General features: G+C 38.3%; 2 protein-coding genes across 2 annotated transcripts in view; both read right to left on the bottom strand.

Annotated features, from left to right (window-relative positions):
- Positions 1-1,050: 1,050 nt before the first annotated feature.
- On the bottom strand, positions 1,051-6,865 carry NRT2.7 (high affinity nitrate transporter 2.7). The gene is made up of 2 exons (XM_028262942.2): positions 5,582-6,865; positions 1,051-1,481 (listed from the first exon to the last, which is right to left on the bottom strand). The coding sequence occupies exons 1-2, from the start codon at positions 6,832-6,834 to the stop codon at positions 1,232-1,234; spliced, it is 1,503 nt and encodes a 500-aa protein (XP_028118743.1). The 5' UTR covers positions 6,835-6,865; the 3' UTR covers positions 1,051-1,231.
- Positions 6,866-13,474: 6,609 nt separating this feature from the next.
- The window catches only part of LOC114316240 (protein MICRORCHIDIA 6), a 57,439-nt gene continuing 46,766 nt past the window's right edge, over positions 13,475-24,147 (bottom strand). Inside the window, 3 exon segments of the mRNA XM_082922748.1 lie at positions 13,475-13,642; positions 14,570-14,649; positions 18,368-18,674. Coding sequence (XP_082778874.1) covers positions 13,540-13,642; positions 14,570-14,649; positions 18,368-18,674 — 490 coding nt within the window. The 3' untranslated portion in view covers positions 13,475-13,539.

Genomic DNA, 24,147 nt, shown 5'->3' with positions numbered 1-24,147 from the left:
TATTTATCTATATTTTTTTATTTTTAAGTCTAACTCTAAAAATAATAAATAGAAAATATGATATATGCTGGTTGGTTTTTGTTTTCAAAAACATATATAGATATAACAATACAGAGACATACAATCTCTACTATTGCTCTGTTCATGGTTTTGGTGGTTTGAATTGTTATTATATTTTAAGAACCACAGATTGTAATACTTGTGGATGAATCATTCTGTGATTGTAATATGTGGATGAGGCATGCAATGATCGTGATATTCTAAAGTTTTAAACTTTCTTTCTTTAGATAAGGCATACAGTGATTGTAATACTTTTTTAAGTTATTGACTGTAATACTTTTCTTGATGAAATGCACAAGTTGAATTATGTTAAAAATTTATAAAATTTTAAACCACCAAACCGATTCGCATCCATCCGCCAAACCGCCAATCCGCTCAATCCACATCCGCCGGATTGGCGAACGGATGCGGATTGATTTTCTCCAATCAGCCAATCTGGCGGACGGATAACGGATAGGAGGTTCGGTGGCCGCAACCGACCCGCGCCCACCCCTATCTCTGACTAACCCTAGTGTTGATCTCTTATGATCACTTCTACGTTGCAGTACGGGTTAGGATCGTGTTTGATCATATCTTTGATGTTATTTTAGCTTTACCTGTGTGCTTATTTTCTCATTTTTCCTTTGATTAATGTAAGCTCTATCTGTTTTGGCATGGAGTCTATTTGTAAGTGCCGTTTGGCTTCTCCTTAATGGATTTTACCACGTTCAAAAAAAAAAAAAAAAAAGAGTGTACTTTGAGACCAAGAAATAGAAAATATTAAGAAATCTCATGGCTTATATTGGAGGTGTTTGGGAAGGAAAAAAGTAGCCTAGTTTAGGCTATTATAGCTTCTTTGTCTAAATAAGCCAAAAAGCCTCTTTGTCTTCATTTTTTAAAAAAAAATAAATTAAATAAATAAATAAATATAGGCCGGCAGAGCTGTCATAGTGACAGAACCTACCACTGTCACAGTGACAGGTAGGGAAATTACATTTTTGCCCCTTTGTCTTTATTTTGAAAAATATGAGATTAGGGCTAAATTAGTCATTTTAACTTCACATTTTTCAATACACCAACTCAAATAAAAATCTATCTCATCTTTCCAAACACAAAAATTAAAATAGTCAAAAAATTAAAAAGTCTCTAAAATAGTCACTTTTCAAACGAGATCATTATATGTACGAGTCTCTTATTCAAGCAAATAATAATCTTCTTCATCCAATGAATTTGGGTCATCTGATGGGCCACAGAACATGCCACCCCATTTAGGAAAGTAGATGAGAGTGAGTGATAGAGTAGAGGCAAGCATGAGAAGGCCCATTAGCGAAATGCTGGTTTGGGTTGAGAATTTGTTAGAGCCTGAAAACAACAAGAGTTGGGTCACCACTGCTCCTACTGTCCCACCACTCCCAGTCATCCCTGATATCACTCCCAATGACCTGCATATCATATATATATATATATCCGCATTATTATCATATATCAATCAAAAAATTAATATTGGAAGACTATGTTTGAATAATCCGAATATTGAAGGGATTTAAAATCTCATTACTAGTAATAAAAATTGTGCATAAATATTATTCAACGGTTTGGGGGGAAGATAAGAAAACTATGTGAAACATACTAAAATAAATAATCAATAGTCACTTTTCCTATTACAATTCGTTCCAAATATTCAATCATGAAATTCATAATTATATTAATATTTTTTAAAAAAATTACTTCATTCTAATATGAAAAATACTAAGAATTCTAAATATTTTATCAAATACTTGTAGGACTCTTACCATATGAATCCATGTGAGCCCCACACGTATGTGAGATATTTGGTATAATATTTGATAAAATATTTAAGTTCCCTAGCATTACTTTTCCAATGTAGCCTAAAATTTAATATACCCCGAGCATCTCTATCAAATTAGTAATTTTTATTTTTTAACTAAATCAATTAAATTAATTATCAAATTAACTGTTTTAATTTTAGAAATTTTGACTCAATAAATATAAAATAATTTCGACTAGTCAAATATTAAAATAAATAATTATTAAAATTTACTTTCTTATTTCAATCTAAAATCACATTCTAATTCCACTTCAAAATTCTTGGGTCACATGGATTATGAGTGGGACATATGACTGAGTCGTGGGGTAAAGAACAATAATGCTTGAGACCACTAAAAGTGGTGCTCTAAAAGCACCACTAGTGATGTGGCAGTCGACGGGATTCACTGCTTGTGTCTTGTATTTTTTTTTTTTTTGATTAAAGTGTTTGTCAACTCATTAGTGATGCTTTAGAACACCACTTTTAGTGGGATATATTATTACCCGATAAAGAAATACCACGTCGGTACGTTCGAAAGTAGACAAATATGCGCACACATGTAAGGAAAAAGGTTGGGAACTGCTTTTGGGGAACTCTCACCACCTCTAATACATTGTGATTAGTTAACTTCTTTCTTTTTCTTTTTCTTTTCTTTTCTTTTTTTTTTATTTTATTTTTATCGTCATCTTATCTTTAGCTGATATATGTCTGTGAAGACTTGTAGGGATTAAAAAAAAAAAAAAAAAAGAGCCTGTATCATTTCTGCACATGTAATTAGAGGTGTGTGGTGCCAATACAATGCGCAAGATTTGAAACTAAAATAATAAATTAAATAACAATTTGACAATTTGACAAATCGCAATTTGAATAGTTTTAGGCATATTAAGAAATATTCTAGTCAATTATGAAGTATTTGCATAATATATTGCATTAATTTATATAATCTTTTTTATATATAATATAAACTATTTTACATTATATGTTTCATGAATATAACTATTAATTTGTAACAAATTTCACATATTAAATCTTTCTCACATTCTTTTTTATTTTGATATTTCTTTAGATCTTAAAAATATATATGTATTAACTATAGTAAAGCGGAACAATTTTGATGGCAAATTAAAAATTTTTAAGTTTAATCTGCAGTTAACGGATAAAGCGGTGCAAATTGATGCGTACCGGTGTAATTTTAATAGATTATACAGTATTTTGTACAATCTTAATTATATCTAATAATGTAGGTAAAAGGTATGTCCTATATGTGTATTTTTACCGTGTAATACATGTTATGCATTTTTATAAAAAATATTATATAATAATAATTATGATAATTTTTTATTTAAAAATAAAATCATGCATTTTTATAATAATGTTTTATATTTTTTCATTTACGTTAAAAATGAAATTATGTTAAACGGATGATCATTTAATCCTATTTAATTTCGCCCCTACATCCTTGCTCTGATGAGAAATATAGGATGAAGACCGATTTTTACGGTATGTTTGGTAACGTTTACGTTTTCAATTTATATTTATAAAAATTTTATAAATTGATTTTTGTTTATTTTTTGTTTATTTTTAGAAAAACATAAACTACAAATACGTTTGGTAATTGACAAAATGTTTAAAAAAATTTTAAAATATAAAAAAGAGTGAGAAATGGTAAATGGTGGCAAGTGGCGACGGAAGACGGTGATGGAAAGTGGTGACGGTGGGTGGTGGGTAGCTAGTGGTGGTGGGTGGTGGTGGTCGGTGAGTGGGTGACGGTGGCGAGTGGTGGGTGATAGCGTGTGGGTGGTGGTGGTGGCGGCGGTGGCGGGGGGTGGTGGGTGGTGGTGGCAGGTGGGTGGCGAATAACAGGTTATGGTGGGTTTTGGCGGGTGGGTGATGGTGGCGGGTGGTGGTGGTGGTGGGGGTTGGTGGTGGTAGGTGGGGTAGTAGATGGTGATGGTGGGTGGATGGGTGACGGTGGCGGGTGGTGGTTGGTAGCAAGTGGGTAGTAGGTGGTGATGGTGGGTGGATGGGTGACGGTGGCGGGTGGTGGGTGGTAGCAAGTGGGTGGTGGTGGTGGTGGCGGCAAGTGGTGGTGGCAGGTGGGTGGCGGATGACAGGTGGATGGTGGTGGCGGGTGGGTGGGTGACGGTGGCGCATGGTGGGTGGTAGTGAGTGGGTGGTGGTGGTGGTGTGTAGTAGGTGGTGGTGGCAGGTGGGTGGCGGATGGCCGGTAGTGGTGGGTGGTGGCGGGTGGGTGGTGATGGTGGGTGGGTAGGTGACGGTGGTGGGTGGTGGTGGTGGTGGCAGGTGGGTGGCGGATGGAGGGTGGTGGTGGTGGTGGTGGTGGTGGGTGGGTGGGTGACAGTGGTGGTGGTGGTGGGTGGGTGGGTGACAGTGGTGGGTGGGTGACAGTGGCGGGTGGTAGGTGGTAGCGAGTGGGTGATGGTGTTGGTGGTGGGTGGCGGGTGGGTGATGGTGGTGATGGTGGTAGATAGTGGTAGCGGGTGGGTAGCACGTGGCTGGTGGTGGTGGGTGGCTAGTGGTGGCACGTGGGTGGTGAGTGGTGGTGGCAAGTAGGTGACGTGTGGTGGTGGTGGTGGGGGGTGGTGGATGGTGGTGGCGAGTGGTGGGTGGTGACTGGTGGATGACAGATGAGTGGTGGTGGCAGGTGGTGGTGGGTGATGGGTGGTGGTGACGGAAGACGGTGGTGGAAAATGGTGGCGGGTGGTGGTTAGTGTTGAATGATAAAAAAAAAAAAAAAACTCAAAACTCAAAACGGAAATACATTTTTTGTGTTTTCATTTTTTGACCAAATTTATAAACTGAGATCACTAATTATAAATTAAAAATTTTACCAAATAAATTTTTATTTAAATTTTTAAAATTTTTATAAATATAAATAGAAAACAGAAAATATAAGTGTTATCAAACGGCATAGTATTTTGAACTTTTACGTTACAAAATTCATCCGCCCGCCCCGCTTTGCTTTGCTCCGGCTTCACCAACAATTCGATTTTTCCTTCTCCAATATGCTACGGGGCACAGATGTTAGAGATTGCGAACATGTCCCATGGCCATTCCTATGTATAACGTCGCTCTAATGATACATACATATAGGTCATGTTTGTTTGGGCAGACTGGATTAGCTTTCTCATAACTAATAATTTTAGGATTACGAATTCGTTGGATTATGTATTCTATCTTAACTAATAGTCAAGTTTAAAATAATTAGTCCCTGCTTCAATTGTATAACAAAACATCAGATTAATAATTTTATTAGACTATTAGTCCAATTCCAAACTCATGTCCACCCAAACAAACATGGCCTTAATAAATTTTGTACGTAATTTTTTTACCACTAAACACAAAAATAATAGAATTTGTATAAATAAATACGCATCTCATTATTTTTGTGGAAATTGACTATTTTAATAGGTTATTTTAATTTTTAATTATTTTAATAAACTTTTGTATTTGAAAATATAATTTTTTTTTTTATAATTAGATGTGATATTTGTAAGAAAAAAAATAAAATAATTATATATTTAATTTAACATTTTATTTTATTAACTATTTTATTCTATTTTATCTTTCTGTAAATTTTAATCTAAAAAAAAAGTCAAAAATCCACTCCTAAACAGGGCTTTGTGTTTAGTAATACAAAAGTAAGAAAATTTTCATTTATTTATAAAAACCATCAAGTTAAAAGGAACAAACCTTTTAGAAACGAAAGGAACCACACCAAAAGTGAGTCCAGAAGCAGCTTGAACAAAAAACGAGAAGCAACACATGACAACTATAGACCCCCACAGTGAGTTAACTCGGCCGAGTAACACACACAGCAACCCAGCCACGGTTTGCACCACCCAAAGGCTCCACAACCTCCCTCTCATCCCAAACCTCCTCCCCATCTCGTCGGAAACCACCCCTCCCGCCGGCCTCGACACCAAATTCCCCAACCCAAAGCTCGCCGCTATCGCCCCCGCCGCCTCAATACCCACCCCAAATCGATCATAAAAGTACTCCGCAATGATATTATCCATCGTCAGTTCCACCCCAAAGCAAAACCCATATGTCAAAGCCAGAATCCACGCTCTGTAATTCGTGAACCCATGAAACAGAGCTCCGATCATGCTCTGTTTACTCTGTTTTGGGTTGTTTTGAGTTTTCTGGCGATGGTCCGGCGAGTCCTGGCCGTAGCCCAGCACCATGAGGGCGGTGATGGTTTGGAAGGTTGCTGGGACTATGAATGCGAGGCGCCAGGCCGTGGAAGATGGGACAAAGTTGGTGAGGAGAGAGCAGATGAGTGGCATTACGAGTTGGGTTACGCCGGCGCCGACGTTGGCCCAGCCGGCTGAGACGCCGTTGGCGACGGCGACGACGGAGGAGGAGAACATGGAGGACATCCAGAATTGGTTGGAGACGAAATTGGCGAGAGAGAAGCCGATGAGGAAGCGGAGGAGGATGAAGGAGTTTGGGGAGGAGATGAGGGAGGTGGAGAAGACGATTGGGGCGGTGAGGAGAGAGAGAGTGGCGGAGGAGATGCGCGGGCCGAACAGGTGGCAGGCAGGGCCCATGAGGAGGCGGGAGAGGATGGAGCCGGCGAAGGCGGCGGAGGAGGCGGCGGCGATGGTGGAGGAGGAGAGGTGGAGGTCGCGGCGGAGGAGGGGGAGGAGAGGTGGGATGGAGAAGGTGGAGAAGAAGTTGGAGAAGAGAGAGAGCCAGGCCAGGTGGAAGGAAAGCATGTGGGGAGAAGAGAGAGAGAAGGGTCTGAATTCAGTGGCTTTGTTATCATAATCAACTGGTAAAGAGAAACAAGGTTTGGGTTTGGATGAAGAGTCTTCTTCCATGGATTTGGATGAAGGTTCTTCTTCCATGGATGATGATAATGTATAGAGGAATCTGGGTTTTTGTTTGTTTGTTTGAAATGTTGAGAATGAGTTGGAGAAGAATGGATACAGGAGAGTCATACATGCAATGCAACAATGGTAGGGAGAGTACAAGCACAGTTAGGCATTTATTTATATAGCACTAGCTGAACGATTCTCTGTCATCAAAAAAATCCCAGTCAGTTTTTTTTCGGGTACGTGGCAAAATTTTAAAAATTATATTTAAAAAAATGAATTGGTCGGTAATTCTGAAATTTATAAATATTTTTTGTTAGAATTTTCTTATTTAATAAAATTTAAAAAAAAAATAAATTTCTTAACTATTCTCCCATATAACAATAAAATTATAAAAATTGTTAATTAAAATATATTTATGAAATCATTAAAAACTATTAATTAACTTAATAATTATTAATACAAGAATTCATTTGTTATGTAATTAGAAGTTTGAAAAGGCGTAATATAATTTCAAAATTATAAGAATAGTCTCCATTTTATACAAATTTTAGTTTGGTACTTTGTAATTTATAATTTATTCTTATTTTTATGGATAAAGCTTACCTCTGTTGGAGATTGAGGCTGTAATTTGGAGCTTTGTGTTTGTTTAATAATTATATATTTGAAACATATTTATTTTTTCAAATGATGAAATGCATTTGATAAGAATGTCATTTTCTTTATATAAATGATATGATTCAATGTGCTCAACACTTGGGCTCATAATTTGCTAGACATTATCATAATCTCCAGATAAATTCTCTCATCAAATCTTACTTTGATCTATCTGAAAATCTCTCATCAAAATTTTCTATACTCCTAATCAAATGCATTTCAATCATGAGATTACATGAAAAAATCGAAGCACGTGAATTTTAATATATAATTTAATGCTTTTAAAAAAAATAAAAACTAAGCAACTTGAATTAGAACCCCATTGATCATAGCTTTTCCTCCTAAATCTAAATTCTCAACAGCATTTTTTTTTAATTTATCTAACGTTTGATCCAAAAGTCACAATCTAAGAATTAATTATTATCATATTTTGTGACCTTTAGATCAAATACAAGAGAGAATCTTCATCTTTTCCACCCATAACATATCAGAGGATATATTTTGTACCAAAAACAAAATATGAACGTGTAATAATAGAGGAATATCTGAACCCAAATGTCAAACTTGAAGTGCACCATTGGCCCATCATTGAAGTTGCTTCAGCTAAACTTCACTTATGTAGCCATCACAAGAGAGTTCAATCACATTTGATCTCAATTTGATTTGTGAATACGGACCACCCTCTAGCTGTGGCGGGTTTAATCCAATTGGTTTGGTGGATATCAAGTTCTGAGTTCGAGTTTTTAATTTGAAAATTTTAACAAGTTTTAAAATTAGTTGAAGTCCTATTTGTTAAACTTTCGAATCAATTTCAAATGAATTTTTGCTTAACTAAGTTCGAGTAATTTGGTATTTGTTATATAGTTTTAAACTTAATGAATTTAGTCAAACGTTTAATTGATTGTTCAAATTTAATTTGAAATCGTTAACAAATACCAAAATGTATTAAAAATTAACTTATTTATTTAACAAATCAAATTCGAACGAACTTTTAACAAGTCAAAACACGAGTCGAGTTCAAGTTATTTAATTAATTTACCACCGCATGAGGATTTCTAGTCATTTTACACTTTTTTTTAACAATAAAAATTAAAAATTAAAAATTTTTGGGGATAACATGTGATGAAGTCGGTCGAACAGGACATTTAGTACTTAGATACAAAAACAATCTTAACACATTTTTGTGGGGACAAGGATGTTTGCATAAAAAAATTTTGGGAATAACGTGTGATGAGGTCGGTCGAACAGGGTATTTATGTTGTATTTGGTTTGGGAATTTGAGAAGAGATTTGGAAAGCGAAAATGAAAAGTTAGGTGAAATGTGAATAAAATATACCTATATTTCACCTAGTTTCACATACCTTTTCTCTTTCCCTTTCCAAATCACTCCCCCAATCTCCCAACCAAACACAACATTAGTACTTAGATACAAAAACAATCTTAACACATTTTTGTGGGGACAAGGATGCTTGCGTACAAATTATGAGTAGCTAACTGTGAGTTTTTGTCTGATAGATCATAAATGTGACACAGCCCACATAAAAGCATGCAAATTTTGCACACCACCAGCCAACAATGAAAGAGACCAAAGTCTTGAATTATTATTGGGTCATAAACAAAGCGTGCTCTCTCTAAGAGACCAAAGTCTTGAATTATTATTGGGTCATAAACAAAGAGCGCGCTCTCTCTCTCCCTCTCTCATGAAAAAAGCGCTCTCTCTCTCTCTCATTGTATTGATTTTTGTTGTAATGTGGGGTAGTTTAAGGTTGCAATGAGTCTTCTGGTGAGGGTGTTATATGCACCCAAATGCACGTAAGCTAGCTAGAACTAGAAGCCTTGAGGAGGTGAATTTTGTCTCTCTGTCATTGTATTGATTTTTGTTGTAATGTGGGGTAGTTTAAGGTTGCAACGAGTCTTCTGGTGAGGGTGTTATATGAACCCAAATGCACGTAAGCTAGCTAGAACTAGAAGCCTCGAGGAGGTGAATTTTGTCACAAAAAAAAAAAGGTATGATTATATATATATATATATATATGTCAGAAACAGAATGTAAGTAAAATATTATAACATAGTCCATGTATGTCTATAAATTCGAAACTAAACTAAAACGTCACACTTTTAACATCTAAGTGTTCAGATCGCTTGCACTACTATTCAAGTCGTCAAAAAGAATAATATATAGATAGATAAATTATATAATATTTTTTTTGTACAAAATAATATGACTAAACGTGAACCTTTTACTTAAGAAAAAAACAAAGTGTAATGCTTAAGTTCCTTAAAATATCAATTATAAATTTATTTTCAATAATGTGGATGGTTAAATGTCAATTATTGATTGGTTTAGGAATCAATCAACTAATACTTTTTGTCACGTCACTGTAAATAAATTTATGAGTGATGTTTTATATAAATAACTATCATTAGTGAAAATGACTATTATTTATAAATAAAAAATAATATTATTATATCATTCTTATAATATTTCATGTTTAGATTTTTTATAAGAGTAAAACTTTTCTTTTATCAAATGAATCGTTTGTGACGTGAGCCTTACATATAGTTTTCACTTATATTTTTATCTTACATATGTATCATATTATGTAAATATTTTTTTATTTTTTAATTAATTTTTTTATGTGTGTGCACTTAGCATGGATTTTTTTTCCAATTAGAAAACTGCCAATACATTTATAAGATTGCATGAAGAAACCAACTTGATAATAATAATATATGTATAGAGTTGAGTTCAGTCCAATTCTTCTTTCTAGTGATGTTGATCAGAGTGGACAATTCGGGTTGCCAAAGCCAATCGGGATTTGGTAACTCATCAGTTAAGTAATTTTTGGGTTAGGTTTTAATTCGATTTTTTTTCTTTCTAATTTTGACAATATATTTTTTGATTTTTTATGAAAAGATGTACAAAAAAATAATAAAATAATGTGACCCAAATAAATACACTTATTTAGCTTATGCCAAATAATGCTTAGATTTTATAGAGCAATAATCATTTATTTTTACAATTTTATTTTATCATATGATGTTTCAATTTAATTGTTAGAATAATATTAGAGATTATACAAATATTGTGTTAACAAATAAAATAATAAATATAATTTAATATATACAAAATCATGATAATATTATTATATTTTATAACAAAAGTATTAAATAGTCACTCAGCCAGTGACAGTCAAGGGGTATGTTTGAGAACTCTAAATCAAGAGCTCTAATGGGTGTGCTCCACTCATTGATGTAATGTTTTGATTTTTTTTATAAATAATGTTTGGGAGATTTAATTTGAGAGCTTTAATGTAACTCTAATAATGTGAAGAATTTCATTTGAAGAGGGAGCCAACACTCCTCTCTCTATCTCTCTCTACTCTCCCTCTCTTCCATGTCACTAGAGCTCTAGTATTAGAGCTATGTATAATTAATGATCACCACTGTATATTAATTACAAAAATAATTGAGAGTTCAACAAAAAAAAGCTCTAGGGAGCTCTAATTGTGATGAGTCCCACTATGATATGATGTTTTGTACTATATATATATATATATATATTTTAACCTTACCACATAAATAGAGTTCTATTTAGAACTCTACTAGTGAAGCTCTATATCACCACTATATTATATAAAAAATTTGAAGGAGACTGGTGAATATCACTTCTTCTTTTTTTTTTTAATTAAAAATCCTTTTATACCATCAAATCACATGGCAAAATATTATTTGATTTTATTAATTAATTAAAAATTATCCCGTTCCCTAATATCCAAGATTTTCATTTTTAACTTTGGACCATCCGTCCCAATTTCATGCTTAAACTTTCTATTTCATATAGTGTGAAAAAACTTGGAGAACTACAATTCAGTGTATAAGTTGAAAAAAAAAAAAAAATCAGATCAGTGATAAATTTTACAAATTATAATAATTAAAGTTTTAAGTTTTTTTTTAATGAATCTGTAATTATTTTACGAAGATAGCACCGAAAGCAAACCATGCCTAATTGTTGACCTAACCAAAGCTAACTTTGGTGGAATTGCTGACTAGTAACCACCCTAAACCAAAATGATTTAGTAGGAGAAACCCAAGAACATGTGTGATCATTTAATGTCAAATTCATATTTTGATGTTACATATCAAAATGTTATAATTTAATAACTGTATTTCAATGGTACAAATATCATTTCTTTTCTTCACAATTTCAAAAGCAAATATAATATGTGAACTTATACTAAAAGAGGGAGAGAGACTGTGAGTTGCAAATTTTACAATTATCAAATTTTATCTCAAATATGACACGGTTTGACATTGTTACATTATGATAGCTTCTTTCACATGGCGTCAAATATATATATATATTTTTTAGGTAGTGTCAAATTTCGATATCAATAGCTTAGACTGTTTTGAAAAGATAGTTAAAAATTGATTTTTTTACTTTTTAAATTTTTCTCACCGTTTTAAGTAAACGGTGATGTAACCTAAAATGAATTAAAAATTAACTTTTGACTTTTTTAACTTGTTGTCAAAACACCCAAACTAGGGTCTAAACTCAATAGCCCAAGGAATGTAAAGTCACAAGTTTAATTCTATGGGAAGACATCGACCTCAAATTGAAATCTATGAAAAGACATCAATCTATGTTGTAATATAACATATTAACAGCTACCTTCAAAACACAAATACACACAAATACAAAGTCTTGACAATTAATGAAACTTACAAAAAGAACTTGTCCCAAAAATGGAACTTGTCCCAAAATCGATGATATTTATATTCTACCCCATTTACGTATGATGACAACATGAATTCCTGGCTAGTTATGAAGCAAGATACTTCGATAAATATGTTTTATTCATACTTAGGGATTATTTGGGATGATCTAAATAAATGTATTTTTTGTCTTTTTACGAAAAAATGTACAAAAAAATAAAGAGGTGATGTGATAGAAAAAAGATAAAAAGATGGATTATTTTGTATATGCCAAACTTGGCCAAAATATAAATTTTTCCTTCTTAATTTTTGACATACCTAAAAATACCTAATTATACCTAAACCGTACCATACCTCAATTGAAATAATATTTTCTTCTAATACAAAGATAAAATCGATTTCATTAGACTTCCTTATTATTTTTATGTTTAATATAATTTTAAAATTAAATTATAATTTATAAGTTATTTAATATAATGACCTTTTTTATAAATATTTAATATAATGACAATTAATTTTAATTTATACCTTTACTTTTGGTATTAAATGTAAATTATAGGTTAGATTTTAACAAATTTAACCATTTAACTAATTTTTACATTACTTCAAACTAAAAATAAAAAAAAATATTATAGCAGTACCTAGCCATAGCCACACTATATTTTTTTTAGATTTTACCATACTCGTATCGTATCAATACCAGTACTCATACTCATACTTCACAGCTGGCTAGGAACCAAAAGGGTTCTAAAATACGCTTCAAAATATCTCTCTGCACCCAATTGTACAAAACGGTGTATTTAGAAACTCCCAAACCAAAACTATGACGTGCTCAACTATTTAGTACTCCAAAATGATATATAAATTTTGTGATAACAATGTACAAAAACATCAGGTTATTTACCACAAAAAATAAAATCCAAAGAAATTATCCATTTATAGTTTTCTCATCCTTAACTATGTTCATTGATTCCGATTCAGCCACCAGTCTCGCGTACTCGGACTGAATGTCACCTAGTTCTTTCCTAAGTTGTCGCACCTGCACCAAAATTGACAAAGTAATTGTAACTGAAATACAAGAAAACTATCAAAAGTTACATTTCTAAGCGTGCCAAAGCTAAAGGCAGTTTTGCTTCCTTAATTTGGTTGACAAAATTGAAGCTAGGGCTTGGACAGTGATCGTAGGCTTCTGTCAAACGATGACCTACACAAATTTTCTACAGCTGGCTGGCTGGATGTTTTAAAATGGACAACATGAAATGCCAAATTTGCAAATCATAATGGATTGAAAACAGTAATGTGAATTTCTTTGATTTGCAATTCATCAAATGATTTACTGTATATAATGTGAAGTACCTTTATGTTGTGTTTGGTTGGGGGATTTGAGGAGGAATTTGGAAAGGGAAAAGGAAAAGTTGTGTGAAACTAAGTGAAATATAAGCATGTTTTATTCACAGTTCATCTACCGTTTCCATTTCTCTTTCCAAATCCCTCTCCAAATCCCCCAACCAAACACAGCATTAGAGTAAGACATTCCTCGCTTCTCTCCAATTCCAATAACCTGAAAAACACAAACGAACAGTTTTATCTACAAAATTTAAAATGAGGAAGAGTACATTAAGTCAGGTGTGGACCATATTAATTGTAGATGTTTAGTTCAAGCAATAGTGATGGTAGGGGAGCAAGTCGGGGCTGGGCTCAGACAGTCGAGGGTATTTCAAAACTAAAGAATTGTAGTCCAAGCTGAGCTGGAACTTATCCTATAGCCAAAGTTCATCCACTCATGTGAATAACAAGATTGATGATCAAGACTGGCTTGGGATGGTCAAAAAGAAGAATTTGATTAAGCAAGGACTTTAAGAGCATCTCTAACGGAGATGTTAAAATGTGTGTTAACTGACAAAGAGTGATAAAAGTGTGACTCAACTTTGTGTGTTAAATGTTCCTATATTTAGGTAGTGAATGGGTGCTGCAACGGAGGAACTAAAGTGTGTGTAAACAACAAAAGTAAAAAGGATATATTGTGTCAGGTCCTCTCTCTCTCTCTCTCTCTCTCTCTCTCTCTCTCAAGTATTCTAGGAGGCTCGCTGCAGAAAACAAACGGTTTAGTCTCTGACAGTGTTTGGAGCTGTACTAGCAACTGCATTGGAGAGAAGAAATTGCAATTTCTCGCTAACTTATTTAAGAGCTGGCACTAACAAAGTCATTAGTGTATCCATCGGATGCTTTAAGACCACTAGCCAAAAGTGAAGCTAGCTCAAACTATGCATAAGCAGGAAAGCCCAATGCCATTTTGGCTCATAGTGTATTAGTGTGAGACATACTATATAGTGAATCCTAAACTCTTGCTGGTGTTGACATTGCAAGAGTAGAGGATCAAGTTCAGACAAATAGAAATTAGTAAATCTAGACGATCCAAATGGTCCAACCTGATCCACAGTAAGCTCCAAAAGTAATCATGCAAAATTACAACCTGTTCTGTACTTACTGTGTCTGGAGCTTTTCATTTTCTTGCATCAGGCTGGTAAACTTGTTGTCCTGCAACTGATTTTCATGCTCAGGGGTAGGCTACAATACAATACAAACAAGCAAGTATTAGAGAATCCAATACCTCTTTCAGTAGATACCACGAATAATAGAGAGATAAAGCGGTTGACAAGCATAGAATATGGACACAGAGTCACGTATAAATAACAAATAGAATACTTCACTTGCCAAAGAAAAAGGGAAAACAATCCACATAAACAAACATAAAACAACCAAACACAAATTCCCCACCACATCAGATAGTTCTCATAGAGTTTCTTCAGCTGTGTGTAGCAAATGTGTTCTTTTACTACTTGGGAAAATTTACTACTTCTGAAATATGGCATTCCAATGGAAGTTGTTAAAATGTATCTATTATTGATTGATTGTCTTGATGTAGTTTATTTTACAATTACAAGGATTCCTATTATATAGGAGTGTGTTTGGGAGTAGGTGGAGAGTAGGTGAAGTGGAGGTGGTAGTGGTGTAGTGGGTTAGGTTTAGTGGAGTAGGTGGAGAGTATGTGAAGTGGAGGTGGTAGTGGTGTAGTGGGTTAGGTTTAGTGGAGTAGGTGAGGTGGTAGTGGTGGTAGGTTTATGGTAAATTCTAACAGCCCCCCGCAAACTCAAGGGGGATAGGAACTAACCAACTTGAGTTTGGAGATAGTAACAAAACAAGAAAATACATAAAAATAAAAAAGGATAGGAGACACTGTATGGTCGTGTCAGACCATTGGTGAAGACACTGGATGGTGGTGTCATAACGTTGTAGAGGACACTGTATGGGGATGTCATAACGGTGTAGAGGACACTGGATGGTGGTGTCAGACCGATGTAGAAGACAGTTTATGGGGTCATGTCGGACCGTTGTAGAAGACAGTTTATGGGGTCATGTCGGACCGTTGTAGAAGACAGTTTATGGGGTCATGTCGGACCGTTGTAGAAGACAGTTTATGGGGTCATGTCGGACCGTTGTAGAAGACAGTTTACGGAGTCTTGTCGGACCCTTGTAGAAACTAACCGGAATCTATGTCGGGACAGTTTACAGAGTCTTGTCGGACCCATAAAGGAGCTAACCGGAATCAATGTCGGGACAGTTTACAGAGTCTTGTCGGACCCATAAAGGAGCTAACCGGAATCAATGTCGGGACAGTTTACAGAGTCTTGTCGGACCCTTGATGGAGCTAACCGGAATCAATGTCGGGACAGTTTACAGAGTCTTGTCGGACCCTTAAAAAGTCGCACCCTCAAAAGGTGTGCCCAATTTTTCAAAAAGCGTGCCATCAAAAGGCGTGCCCACTTTATCAAAAGATGTGCCATGAAAAGGCGTGCCAGTTTGTCGGGCGTCAAGAGGCGCGCGATGCGCGTGGCTGCCTCGGCTATAAGACAGAGGCTGAGGCTGAGGCAAAAAAACCTGCGAGAGATATTCTGAGAGAGATTTCTGAGAGAGATTCTGTATAACACTCTGTTGCCTAGAAAATGGCTTCATCGTCTTCCCGCGGGCTGCTCACCCTCTTTCCCGACCTCAATGAGTCAACGAGAGAGAGAACTGGTGCGGTGGCACTGGAACCTCAACCAAGCGCCCCGGAGTTTGCTCCGTTGAACTTTCCGATGCGGTCGGTGGAGCAAAGAATGGCAGTGCAGTCGGATGTGGAGGCCAATCAGTATACTCTGAAGGCATGTGTGGAAAGCATGACGGCGGTCACAAACTTGTCGAACCGGCTGCAGAGTAGGACAAATGAGGTGCAGCATTTAAACTCCCAACTGGCTCTGCTCCAACGCATGTATAAGGATGCGCGAGCAGAGATAAGTGTGCTGAAGGCGGAAAATAAGGAGCTGAAGCGGAAGGCCACCGTGATGTTCCGATTTGGAGGTCCTCCATATGCTGTAGTGGAGGAGTTTGGGGGAGTGAACGTGCTCGGTGGACAAGGAAACACGGAGACCGGACTGGCACGGGACACCCAAGATAAAAGTAAGAAGAAGAGACCTGCAGTAGAATAGAGAAGGGAAAAAAAAATCCCACTGTGGGTGTGGTTGTTTTGTTTGTATTTTTTTTTTTTTTTTTTTTTTTTGTGTAAAATGGTGATCGGGGTGAGGCCCGATATGAATAAAATGAGTTTGCAGTTCGTCTTCTTCCTCCGTGTTTGTTTGTTTGTTTGTTTGTTTGTTTTTTTTTTTTTTTTTTAATAATAAAATAAATAAATAAATAAAGAAAATAAAAGAAAAGAAAGAAAGTGGAGCGTTGGGCCCACGGTTTTGAAAACCTGCAAAGGTGTGTGATTTATTTTATTTATTTATTTATTGTTTTTTTTTTATTAGTATGATTATTTTTTTTTATTTTTTTTTGTTTTGAATGAAAAAAATAAATAAATAAATAAATAAAGAAAATAAATAAAGAAGATGAATGGTGCACATGGGGCTGTGAATGGTGCACATGGGGCACATGGGGTGAAACCGTGTGAATGGAAAGATGAAATAAAATAATAAAAAGAAAGGTGGGTGGTGGAAAGAAACGGCTTAGCTCATTATTATTGTGTCTACTTTACAGTGCGTTGCACATTTGTCCGAGAGGTCGGTCTCGGCAGCAAGCACACTTTGATGAGAGACAGAAAAAAAGGAGAGAGATCCATCTGGAGGTGATTGGAGTCGGCGGCAGCAGCAGAAGCCACAGTAGGCAAGGCCTCATAAGGGCCAAACCGCCGGATTCCAACAGTCTTGGCAACGACAGCAGAAGTAAGCATGACAACGAGGAACTTGTGGCATCCTTCAGGTATGAAGGCATCGACGTGGAGAGAGAGAGATTTGGGAGACTTCTGTCTAGACCTCGCCAAAGCCGACTGCAAGGACGTCGCAGTGGCTCGGCGCATCGACCGGCTCATGGATCTCAGGCGAGGATCTTGATCAGATCGCAGCGGCGTGCGATCAAGCAGCGAGCTTCGATTCTGAACTCGAAAAATCGACCGGCAAAGGAGATCGGACTTCGATTCTGGTATGTGTTTGTGATGTGTTGAAAAACTCCCGCGGGCAGCCAAGGCAAGGTTGTCGGCCGGCTGCCCGCCGGAAAGAAATGAGTATAGGCCTAAATCTTATAGCTCTGATACCATGTTAAAATGTATGTATTATTGATTGATTGTCTTGATGTAGTTTATTTTACAATTACAAGGATTCCTATTATATAGGAGTGTGTTTGGGAGTAGGTGGAGAGTAGGTGAAGTGGAGGTGGTAGTGGTGTAGTGGGTTAGGTTTAGTGGAGTAGGTGGAGAGTAGGTGAAGTGGAGGTGGTAGTGGTGTAGTGGGTTAGGTTTAGTGGAGTAGGTGAGGTGGTAGTGGTGGTAGGTTTATGGTAAATTCTAACAGAAGTAGAAAATGTTGTTAGTTTATTACTTTTACCTCAATTTATTAATTTTATTTATCAAAAATGCTAAAGACCCTGAACGAATTACCAAATATTTTACACAACACTCACATGGACCCACACCCATGTGGGTATTGCGCAGAATATTTGGTATTTTTCTGGGGTCCCTAGCATTGCTCAGTCTAATATTTAATATTTGAACCCAACTTCTCAATCAGTAACAGAAAAGAGTATCAATTCAGCATTTCGGAAAGATATTTTTTTGGTGGCAACCAAATAAACAAACCATCCCTCTGACCCTTTATTATAAGTGGTTTATAAATAACTTTGGTCCATAAATGTCGGCACTAAGCACAAAAGATGGCATTCCAATTGATTCGAACCATGATCAGCATCGTAAACAAACCTGATTTACTCCAATGTGCTGGGTATCAGTTGAATAGGACCTTGATCCTGGGTGCCTTTTTACATGTTCGAGTTCCCCTGCAGGATTTTGTTCTTTCCTCTTTGAAGGAGTGGCTACCGTATCTTCAAAAGATTCAACTGCAGAAGAAAGTGGTCCCGCGTTGTCAGTTACAGAGGACCTGTGATTCAGTAACACAGGTTGTTCAATGAAACTATGTGCCCTAAATGAACGTGGTTCCTGAGAAGGCTTGGGTGCTGGTGGAGATTTTTTCATTTGCTGATAACCAATCAATCCGCAATGGAAATTCCTACAAAGATTCAGCAGATAAATGCCTTAGGAATAAAATGCAAATAGAAATAAAAACAAAACTCATACCTAGGACAGAGAAGAACTAAGAGTATCAACAATCAGAAATACATCACAAGGAAACCAGTCCAACTCAAAACTCCATACTTATTTTCAAAATCATAGAGTTTTGATACTTTGAACAATATTGTTAGTTTATTATTGTATCATGTTAGTGTTAGTTTTAGTTTATTATTGTATAAAGGTTAGTGTATATCTCAGTGCTATTAGAATATTCATGTTAGTGTTAGTCATCATGAATGTTCCCATTTACTTTCTTCTTTCGGTGCAAATTGATGGCACCCTATGTAGCTTTTCCTCTCTATAAAAGAGAGTGTAAATCTCCTAACAATACAAACAATAACTGAATAATTCAGTAGCTATTTCTCTCTCTCTCAATCCTCTATCACTCTCTCAAATTATTGTTTCATTGTAGCTATTTCTCTCTCTCTCAATCCTCTATCACTCTCTCAAATTATTGTTTCATGGTATCAGAGCCCAGTGTTACATTTCTGGCAATTTTCGATTTTGGTGTTTAGTCCCGTACACAGTGGCATACATCAAATCGCTCGGAATTTTCTCACGATTCCAACGGCACCTAGCCCGTTCTCAGAACACCCTCCACGCGCCCACACGCGCCGCCTTTACCTTCAGCGCGTCACCAGCTCCGCCACCACTCTCACACGCGCCCGCACGCGCCATCTGTTGCTACTCACCTCCGCCACGCGCCTCCACGCGCCCACACAACCGCGGCTGACGTCAGCCCTGCCACTCCCGTACGCCGCGCCTGCTATTGTGCGCCTTTCATGCGCCGCTTCACTACATTGCACCCGTGTGCGCCAAAACGGCTATTGTGCGCCGCGCCTGCGCCTGTTCGCTACCGTGCGCCGCAGCCTTCCTGCTAACGTGCTCCTCCCTGCACTCTGCTAACGTGCGCCGCTGACATCATCGCTGACATCATCTCTGTCCAGCAGCCTTTTCTGGCTATTTTCGACCTTCCGGACTCACTGGTACACTCTGTTTTACCAAATTTTGCTCCTACAGGTCTCTTCCTGTTGCTTTAATCCTACTTAACTAGTATTATGGATCGTCTTGACACCTCCCATCCCATTTCCGTTATTCTGAATGGTTCAAACTATGTTCTGTGGGCCCAAGCCATGTCTTCCTTTCTTAAAGGCAAGAAGCTCTGGCGAATTGTCACCGGGGATGTGACTAAACCAGTCAAAGAAAGTGCCACTACTGAAACTACTGTTCATACTGCTACATATGAAGACCGACTTGAGGAATGGGACAGTAAGAATTACCAAATCATTACCTGGTTTCGTAATACCTCTGTTACCTCTATCAGTCTTCAATTTGGCCGCTTTCAGCTTGACTCTGTAACTACTCCTGCGAAAGACATCTGGGATTTTTTGAAAGACCGATACCAGACTACTGGTCTTGCCCATCAATATCAACTTCAGAACCAACTTCACCGCATGCGCCAAGAATCCACTCAGTCTATTAATGACTTCCTTTCTCAAATATACTCTGTTTGGGATCAGCTTGCTCTTTCAGAACCAACCTGGCATGACCCCGAAGATGCAGTTTTATTTACTAACCATCGCAACCAGCAAAGGTTGGTGCAATTTCTCATGGCTCTTACCCCCTCTTTTGAGCCCGTACGTGCCTCTCTGCTTCATCGCCATCCCTTGCCCACTCTTGAACAAGCCATTTCTGAGTTGCTATCAGAGGAGACTCGTTTAGGTACTCTTCAAACTCATCATGTGGACTCTGTTCTTGCCACTCCTCCGTCCCGGCCATCATTTACCCAGCGGACAACTGCTTGCCTCTATTGTCAGAATCGGGGCCTTCCTTCAACCCATCTCCTGGTCAATTGCCCCGTCAGATCCTGCCGCTACTGCAACAAACTTGGTCCTGGTCATCTGCAACAGGATTGTTTTCGCAATCCATCCCGCTCATCCTCCAATAGCCACTCCTCTCGCGGTGGCTCTTCCCGGGGAAGTTTTCATCGTTCCGGCAACCAGTCTCATCACACTGCTACTTCTGCTTCCGGGAATCAGTCTTATCACACTGCTGCTGCTGCTTCCGGGAATCAGTCTCATCACACTGACACTGCCCCCTCTGCAGGGTTCTCTGAGTCACCTGCTCCATCTACCCCTCACTTTTCTCCAACGGATGTAGAGGCCATGCTCAAACAACTTCTCTCCTCATCTGGTACACCTCCTCCTACTGCTTTGTCTGTAATCCCAGGTAACTCCTCTTGGTATTTTGACTCTGCCTGTTGTAATCATATGACCTCCAGTTCTACTATCTTTTCTTCCTTATCTTCATCTCCTCATATTCCCTCAATACATACTGCTGATGGTTCCCTCATGTCTGTTCGTCATGTTGGTACTGTTTCCACCTCTTCTTTATCTCTACCTCACGTTTATCATATCCCTGCTCTTACCTTAAACCTTATTTCCATTGGTCAATTATGTGAACTTGGTCTAACTGTCACCTTTTCTGCTACTGATTGTTTGGTACAGGACCCTCAGACGGGGCAGACTATTGGGATCGGCCGTAAGCGTGGACGTCTCTATGAACTCATTCACCTTCATGTTCCTGCCTCTCCTCAGATTGCTGCTCCTGCATCTACTTCCTTATTATCTCCCTTTCATCTTTGGCATTGTCGCTTAGGGCATATTTCTGTTACTCGTTTAAGGTATTTGGTTTCTAGTGGACAGTTGGGTCATGTAATTCCCGATAATTTCGATTGTATACCCTGTCAACTTGCTAAACAACCTGCTTTATCATTTAATAAGAGTACTTCTGTTTCTCTTGCCCCTTTTGATCTTATACATTCGGATATTTGGGGGCCCTCTCCTACTACTACTATGGGGGGATCCCGCTATTTTGTTGTTTTTATTGATGATTTTTCCCGGTTTACTTGGCTTTTTCTCATGAAAAATAGGTCTGAACTTAAACACATTTATTATCGATTTGCACAAATGGTTCACACCCAATCCTCCAAAACCATCAAAATTTTTCGCTCTGACAATGCTATGGAATATCGGGATTCAGATTTCCTTTCCTTTCTTCAGCATCATGGTACACTGCCTCATCGTTCCTGTGCTGGCACGTCCCAGCAAAATGGCCGCGCTGAACGGAAACATCGACATATTCTTGACACTACTCGCGCTCTCCTTCTCTCTTCTTCCTGTCCTGAAAACTTTTGGGGAGAAGCTGCCCTCACTGCTGTTTACACTATCAACTGTGCTCCTACCCCTGTCATCCATAATCAAACTCCCTTTGAACGTCTGCATGGCACTCCCCCTCCTTACGCCAATCTCCGGGTTTTTGGCTCTGCTTGTTTTGTTCTACTTCAATCCCATGAACACACCAAGCTTGAACCTCGCTCTCGTCTTTGTTGCTTTCTTGGGTATGGCATTGAACATAAAGGCTTTCGCTGTTGGGATCCTCTCTCTAAACGTCTTCGTATCTCCCGCCATGTCGTTTTCTGGGAACACCAAATGTTTTCCTCGCTATCCTCCTTTCACTTACCCGGACTTTCCACTACTGCATTGTTTACTAATCCTTCCATCGATCTTTTCTCTGCTGATTTTGATACAGGTTCCTCCTCCATCGAGACGCCCTTGCTCACCCCTGATCCTGTCCAGCCTGCTCTACCTGAAGGTCTACCTCTTGTTGCCACACCTCCTTCTCCACTGGCTCTTCCTCCCACCGATCCTCCTACGGGTCGACCACGCCGGGTAACTCAACCTCCTATCCATCTTCGTGATTATATTGTTGGATCTGCTGCCTTCTCTACTTATGAACCTACCTCCTATCGTGAGGCTTGTACTAATCCTCTTTGGCAGCAAGCTATGACTGATGAACTCCATGCCTTGGACAAAGCTCATACTTGGGATCTTGTTGATCTTCCTCCTGGCAAGACTGCGATTGGCTGCAAATGGGTTTACAAAATCAAAACACATTCTGATGGCTCTATTGAACGCTACAAAGCTCGTCTTGTTGCCAAGGGTTTCAACCAAGAATATGGCATTGATTATGAGGAGACATTCTCTCCTGTTGCTCGGCTTACCTCTGTTCGCAGTTTACTTGCTGTTGCTACTGCTCGCCACTGGGGGCTCTTTCAGATGGATGTCAAAAATGCTTTCCTCAATGGTCATCTTCTTGAAGAGGTCTACATGCAACCTCCACCTGGGTCCACTTGTCAACCTCATCAGGTTTGCAAACTACAGCGTGCTCTTTATGGTCTCAAGCAAGCTCCTCATGCTTGGTTTGCTAAGTTCAGTTCTACCATTCATGACTTCGGATTCACCTCTAGCTCCTATGACTCTGCTCTTTTTATACGGACTACTTCTCATGGTACTACTCTTCTTCTTCTGTATGTGGATGATATGATTATCACTGGTGATGATCAAGCTGGTATTCTCCACCTCAAACAATTTCTCCACCAACAGTTTGAGATGAAGGACCTTGGTACTCTTAACTACTTCTTAGGCCTTGAAGTCTCTCATGATTCTACTGGTTCCTATTTGTCCCAGGCCAAATATGCATCCGATCTTCTGACTCGAGCTGGTCTTACTGATTGCAAAACTGCCTCTACTCCGGTTGATCCTCAGATTCGTCTCACTCCTCTCGATGGGACTCTTCTCTCTGATGCTACTCTTTATCGCCAGCTCGTCGGCAGTCTTGTCTATCTCACAGTCACTCGTCCTGACATTGCCTATGCTGTTCACATTGTCAGTCAGTACATGTCGGCTCCTCGCACTCCCCACTATACTGCTCTACTCCGTATCCTTCGCTACCTCAAAGGCACTTTGTTCCATGGTCTTCACTTCTCGGCTTCTTCCTCTCTTGACCTACGTGCCTTTTCCGATGCTGATTGGGCTGGGGATCCTACGGATCGACGCTCCACCACGGGATTCTGTTTCTTCTTAGGGGATTCTCTTCTTGCTTGGCGTAGCAAAAAACAATCCGCTCACAGTCACTCGTCCTGACATTGCCTATGCTGTTCACATTGTCAGTCAGTACATGTCGGCTCCTCGCACTCCCCACTATACTGCTCTACTCCGTATCCTTCGCTACCTCAAAGGCACTTTGTTCCATGGTCTTCACTTCTCGGCTTCTTCCTCTCTTGACCTACGTGCCTTTTCCGATGCTGATTGGGCTGGGGATCCTACGGATCGACGCTCCACCACGGGATTCTGTTTCTTCTTAGGGGATTCTCTTCTTGCTTGGCGTAGCAAAAAACAATCCCTCACTGCCCGCTCTAGCACCGAAGCTGAATACCGAGCTCTTGCTGATACTACTCAGGAACTTCTCTGGCTTCGCTGGCTCCTTGCTGATATGGGTGTTTCTTCATCTGCTCCTACCCCTCTCTACTGTGACAATCAGAGTGCCATTCAGATTGCTCACAATGATGT

Source organism: Camellia sinensis, chromosome 4 (genome assembly GCF_055761805.1).
Source record: "Camellia sinensis isolate YWXY chromosome 4, ASM5576180v1, whole genome shotgun sequence".
Lineage (NCBI taxonomy): Eukaryota > Viridiplantae > Streptophyta > Magnoliopsida > Ericales > Theaceae > Camellia > Camellia sinensis.
The sequence above is the reverse complement of the archived record's forward strand: the minus strand, read 5'-3'. Positions and strand labels throughout refer to the sequence as shown.